General features: G+C 33.0%; 1 protein-coding gene across 1 annotated transcript in view; it reads right to left on the bottom strand.

The window, feature by feature from the left end:
• Positions 1–3,131, bottom strand: part of LOC111085229 (RYamide receptor-like) — a 16,058-nt gene extending 12,927 nt beyond the window's left edge. The window contains exon 1 of the mRNA XM_022382837.1: positions 2,774–3,131. Within this exon, the coding sequence (XP_022238545.1) occupies positions 2,774–3,131 (358 nt within the window). The remainder of the gene's footprint in view (positions 1–2,773) is intronic.
• Between the last annotated feature and the right edge of the window lie 3,920 nt (positions 3,132–7,051).

The raw sequence follows: 7,051 nt of genomic DNA on the forward strand, positions 1-7,051 counted from the left end.
CATACTGAAATCAACTGATATGTTTTATTTAAAAAATGGCCAAAGAAACCAGAACCACATTCTATTTGAACATATACCAGTCAACTTCTCGATACAGCTCAAAAAGACTTTTGTTCTTTTGGAATACTTTAGCGTATTCTTGAAAGTAGCAGTCCTACGTTTGTGGAAAAATGTACAAGCGGAGTGGTGTGTGTAGGGGTGGAGGGGGCAGTGACTTGGCTATTCTCCTAAGATATTTGGTATTTAAGATTTTCCATCTTTACGATATATAAGATAAAAGGCAAGCTATAGATCCCAAGGTTTAGGGCATATTTTTTTAAAAAGGGAGGGCAAGTAGTCAGTAACACCAGCCGCCTTGTACGATTATCAGTAACCGATAAGAGGGATTGCTGACATATTTATAACGCGTCCACAGCTGAAAGTGCAGATCGTATTCAGCAACATATCGCTGCTCGAACCATGGACCGTCAATATGCAGTGCGGCACGCTTATCATTACATCACGCTCTTCTCTGAAAAAGTTTTATTTCATGGAAACATAACTGCAAGGCCATTGTTAAGAAACGGACAAAGCATGATCGCCATGTAAATTAAAGTCGCTAGTATTAGTAAGTCGAACTTAATAATTGTTTCCAAAAAGTGTTACTGACTTAACGCAAGTAAATATTTGTACAAAAATAATCCTTTCATTGTTGTTTCATTTTTCTATATTTTTAATTGTTTATTTTCCACCTTGATGCCATTCGTCTCCAGCTAGCTTCTTTAGCTTGACAACAATTCAGCTCATAATAAAATGTTTTCTTTGCCAGTTTTACTTGCTGATTATTAGAAACTTGCATTCGCTTAGGAGGCATTCTCAGAATGAAAGGAAAAATCTATGGAAATATTTACTTTTAAGTGTTGACGTGTTTATAGTAACGCAGCCCAAATGTTGTTCAAAGCAGTTTTTCTTATATTTATGTTTGTCCTTTTATTACTTATCGTTTTTGAACCATCTGGTTGCTGAAACAGTATAGTGTATAGCAGGGGGTATCTGATGAAGAGCGAAAACATGAAACGTCGTAATAAACCTGTTTCGTTTAGCTGATTTTTAAATACATTTTTCAAAATCAACACTTTTCTTAGCAGCCTCTTTCGGCTAAAAGGTAATACAATATCTTTTTAGTCATTTATTCTGCACTAACTATGGCAAAAACAATATTTTCACCACAATCTTTTGGAAAATTAACAATTTTAAAATTGGTTGTAATCTACAAGTCCTCCATTTTGTACCTTTTGTTTTCTAGACCACATTATTGAAATTAATACAACTTCGTAAGATAATGAATATTTATTTTTAACCTAAAATTCTAATATGACATTTAGTACCTTTGTCAGGGTTTTATGTAAGTGTAGGACGGATTCTTTACAGTGGGTGCCTGTGACTTGTTGGTGATATATTTCAACAATAAACAAACAGCACACAGTCCACTTGTTTTAAAATAGTATATTAATACAAGTCAAATGTATATACAAATGTTCGTTACACAGTTATTTACCAAAGTTGTATCCAGAGCTTTAAATAATCGTCTATTTTTTATCAAAGTCTAAACAGTCTTGTTCAATTACGTTTGAACACAGTTGACAAGACGAATTATTCTTCTCTGCTCTGTTATTACGATACAATCGGTGATAATTTCACTTTAAAATCGCCGCTATATGCTCTTTATGGCTAAACTCACAATTACACACTCTAGATATATCTATCTATCCAACTAACTTTCTTTAACTACATTTTATACGCGTATTTATAGCCTTACAGAGGCCTAAACGTTCCACACACTATGAGATAATATGATGTAATAGTACTCAATCAAAACAACAAGGAAACTTAGAAGGTTCTAGTAACATGACACAATAATACAACAATCGCCAATTCACAACAATAGAACTACTAACGTATAATTCGTGCACAGTTACGTAACCATACCTGCAATGAACTACCGCTTCTAAAAATAAGTAAATTTAACACTCGCGGTATACTTAAATTGAAACAGTCATATATATATTTAACAACCTTTAAAAGAAAAATGAAAATTACAAACGTCTAATAGTGACATAACAGGATATTTAAGCTTTATTAACTATATCCACATTTAACCAACGTAGAAATAACTTACAAGTGCTATATCCTGTGCAATTTGATGGAGTTAGAAAGACATCACTAATCTCAACATAATACCTTAAATTTTCACAATTCAGGTCCACTTAAAAGTATTTACATCAAGATAAGGGATATTTAAGAACGCATTATCTAGTTTTTTTTAGAAACATCTTGATAAGTTTCAGTTTTCATAAGCTAGGAGATGCACTAATACTTTTAATGCAACTCAGATACTTTCCACTATTTACTGCTCTTTAGAGATAAAAAGTTGCATTCTGTGTACACAACTATGTAACTTATGATGTTTTCTTAGAAACAACATTAATATTTTATATTTGTTATAATTTTCAATACAGTCTCTGTACATAATTATTTTTCCACTAGTGAAGTAATATTGACATAAAAATTAAATAAATTTATCAACATGAATTATTTTTATTTTTCCATCTCCTTACAATATAATATCTGCAGGACTTGGACATAGAATTTTAGTATTTTAATCTGACATTTATTTTTATGTGTGCATAAGGACTAACTTCATAACTTATTACTAACATATCACACAAATATCGTTCAGTTCTATGTATACTTTATATTTTTTGGGATAATAAACACTATTATTGAAACTTACTCTGAGCAAAACTGTTAAACTTGCACATAAAGGGTCCCAGGACATATGTTGGCTTATACAGGTTATCCACGAGATGAACCCACATACAGAAGCTGCAGATGAGCAGGTCTGCCACGGACAGATTTACCAGGTAACAATTAATAGTGCTCCGGGAAGCCCTGTTGAAAGCTACGGTGAGAATGACTCCAACGTTGCCAATAAGAGCCACCACAATAGTCAGGAAATAAAAGCTTATTTTCATATAGTCCTGCCATGAAAAGTGCCTTGTCAGGAGTTGAGGTTGAGGAAATTCGAACTCGGAAAAATTAAACTCAGTTAGTTCGGTGGTGTTACATACAATTGACTCAGCTCTGACCATTGTTTATGTCTAAATGATACAACAATATCTAACTATTTAAACCAACAAAATTTTAGATTTTTATGTTAGTTATAAAATGCTCATTTATTTAAGATACAAATCTATTAGTTCATTATATTAATGTCTTGCCATAAACAGACCTGAATATTGTGACCATGCTCCCATGATATAAGCCTACTGTAATTAGCTTAAGGATATTTGGTAAATAATAAGCTATAATCCTAGAAGAGTGACCGTAACAGTTCGTGCTTGTGACTGTCCTTATATCTCACTCAGTTCTCGGCTATAGAATGAAGTCGCGAGATATTGATAGATAGCAACAACGCACCGTAAATACACGAGCGCCTCTACACGGTCTATTACGTGAAGAGGAGAGTTAATTGAAAGAATAAAAAAATCAGAAAGAAATTAGTCTCGCTCAAAGAACAAATAAGTTTCAGTTGATTATACCATTCATTGCTCAAGCTATTTACGAATAAAATCTATGAAACAGCAGTTCTGTCTCAATGTTTGTTGAGCATTCGCAATATTGGACGATTTAATTAACTCATACATATCTTCCTGATGCTCCCAATTTTGTGTATGCTTTATAGTTCTATTTATAACTATTTAAGCTTCTTATATCTAGCATTTTCTCATTTTGAGCAATCGAATAAAGGGTTATATTTATTAGATCATAGAGTAGTAATTCGCTATCACTAACCAATATAGTTATACGCCTTTTGATGAATTTTTCTCTATGAATCGAATACCATTTAAGAAATTAAATAATATGTCTTGTTAATGTGTTTTAATTACTACAGTTTAAGTTACTAAACACTAGTTATAATAGTCTTGGGTCTAGTATCGTCAATTCACATTTATATTTTATCTTTAATTCATCTGTTTTCATTTCGTTTAATTCACAGTTGACTGAACTTACCTCATCAGACTATTTTCTTTAAAAACACAGTTTTATTGATAGATTCAAAACAGTAAATAACAGTCTTCCAAATCTTTCCTCTTACTTAGAATCAAATAATTATGTATGTCGAACTCAAATATCACTATACATTTTTCTAGAAAACTGGTCCTGAACTTGATAGATAAGTCCAGACTATGTCATGTGTTTATTTAGCTCTAGGGGTACTCTCGAAGACCTGACTCAGTCATTGATGTTACCTGTGTTTAGGATAGCAACATCACTCTGAGTGTGAAGCTACTTCATGACTGTTACCTAGAGCAGGAATACTTTAGAATTCTATAACCCAATTTGTGAATGGTAAGTTGAGGAACGTGTGAACTATATCAGTTTTGCACTTTCAGAGAGAATCGTACCTACTCTGAAAAAGTCAAGATTGATCTTTGCTGTGTTCCATCTTCATCTTTTCTTCTTTGTTCGCGACCAGCTTTTTATTTTATTTTCATTTTATGTAGTGGTGAAAATAAAATATGGTTGTTTTGGGTAACTTTGTGTAATCCTTTTCATTCATGTTTCCTTTCAGAAATCAAATCCTCAAAGTCCTCTTTATTTCTGTGATCAAATTTCTTTATGTTCTATGTTCCGAATCCCGAAATACCATATTGTCATTTCGATCGAACTTTTCTAGTGTCAGAACCAGGATTCGAGCCTGGGTTTGCCTATATGTCATTATTATGCTAAACCAGTAATGTTACATATACAAGGTATGGATTAAAGTTTCTCATAATTGTATTTAATAAGGCGTAGGGACGTTTTGTTTATTGGGCAGTAGGTACACTAACCTAAAGAATGCCTCATCAGTAAACAAATAATAATACATGTGATAACGTTCTATGACAAGGGCAACTTGCTAATACTTTTCCAATAAGTTTACATTTAATATAATTAAGTATGTGATTGTATTACATGTTAACTGTTCTCCGTTTGACTGAGATCACATCAATAACATGTCATAATTTTGCCGTCAGAATCTTGCAACTTATAATCATCTACTCGATATTTTACTGTTAAAAGCCAACAACTCTCACACTGGTTATGGTTGAAACCCAACAACTCTTCAACAGTTGTGGTCAAAAACCATCAACTCATCGCCTTTTGTTTAACAGTTTTATATGTTCGCTATAGATTATGTTGTAAATGTACGATTCAAAATCAACAACTCGTCATCGGTTATGTTGTAAGTTTAAAGTCAGAAACCAGCTTGCCACCAGTTAATTCACCGTAATTTAGAAATAAGCTTATTGTCTTATTGCATACTCTGAGTTTGAAATCGTCACTCTTACAATAACAACATTGGCGTTTCACTATAGTTCTACTAGTTTAGTTGCCTTAAGAAAAAAAAACAAGATGCGTTTACCAAAGTTTTAGGTACTTACGACGATAACGGTAATCTAATTTCATATCCTGGAGAACAATGAAGGAATTTGTTTGTTTTTTGTTGTTTCTTTAGAACTTTTTCAAACAAAATGTATGTTCCTAAACAGTGAAAGTCAAATTTCTGTTAAAAGCAAATGAAAGTTGAACCAAAGGTTACCGAGCATCGGTAATACAGCTATATCATCCTAATAGCATGATTCAAATACATGACTATGTTTCACCTGAAAATATCAAAATTAATAGTTCAAAATAATGAGATTACTTTATTTATTTATTAGAAATTTGTTATGCAACAGGAGACATACTTCCTTAACTATTCCTTTAAAAAAATCTTTAACCATATCATCCTATGTGTATCTGTCTACGTTTAACGTCAAACCTGTAATAGCTTCACCCATCACGAGGCGGTCAAATTACCAGTAAAAAATTGGTCTTCCCAATGCACATGTTGATATGTTTTTTCAAACCTCTACTTCTTAGTATGATCATTTAACAATACGTCAAGGCTATAACAACTCAGCTAACTACTTCTTGAACCTTATACTCGAAATATCTTTTCCAAACTACTGCATATTGATAGTTATTTTTTTAGCAGTTTTGGGGCATTATTTGTCATCTTGTGACACTTAGTTTGTGCTATTTATTTGAAAACTCATTCAAGTAACTTCAGAAACCTTAAATAGCCAAAACAGAAACATTCTATCAGTCTTATACCAATCGAATTTCCTACTACTATTTTCCAACAGTTAAAACCTTTAATACTGTCAGGGGCACGTGTAATACACGAAACTGAAAATAAAACGGATGCGCTTCTGTTGGAAACAGTTGTGACGTCATTGCATCACATCTTAAGCCGCCTCTAAAACAACGGACAAGAGAGATTACTGATGTTAAAGTATGAACTATTATTGTAATAGTAAATTCCATCTCGATTTTACAAAATAAAATAAGAAAAGCATTTATAGTCGAAATTTGAGCAACTTAGTTAACATTCATGGAGAGAGTACGTCACAATATACATTTTGAAACGCTTTTAGTACAACGTGTAGCCACACATTTCTAGCTCGTACGATACTGGCTTCATTTCTGTTACAAGTACGTATGCTATTCAGTATTACATCATTTTGAAGCTTAAACCGGGGAAGATATAGACATTCGAATATGTTATGTTGACAATGCCTGTGTGTGTCTTTTGTTGTTGTTCGTTGTTAAAACTTCACTATCCTGAAATAAATAGATCCACGGTAACATATCCATCGTCTCATGTTTCATCCTGCCACTATCACCTGTTCCAAGTTTGTTTCTCTCATGTTGCAACCATTGGTGTTATCCTTCAATATTGTTAGTGGCGCTAATACAGAATGAACGTTAGAAAACATGATTTTTCTTCAACATTTATTTCATATTCACCCCACTGAGACTTCTCCTCTGCGACTCATTAAAATGGTTTGTTTGTTTTGAATTTCGCGCAAAGTTACACGAGGGCTATCTGTGCTAGCCGTCCCTAATTTAGCAGTGTAAGGCTAGAGGGAAGGCAGCTAATCATCACCACCCACTGCAAACTCTTGGGCTACTCTTTTAC

The sequence above is a fragment of the Limulus polyphemus genome, unplaced genomic scaffold (genome assembly GCF_000517525.1).
Source record: "Limulus polyphemus unplaced genomic scaffold, Limulus_polyphemus-2.1.2 Scaffold283, whole genome shotgun sequence".
In the NCBI taxonomy this organism is placed as follows: domain Eukaryota; kingdom Metazoa; phylum Arthropoda; class Merostomata; order Xiphosura; family Limulidae; genus Limulus; species Limulus polyphemus.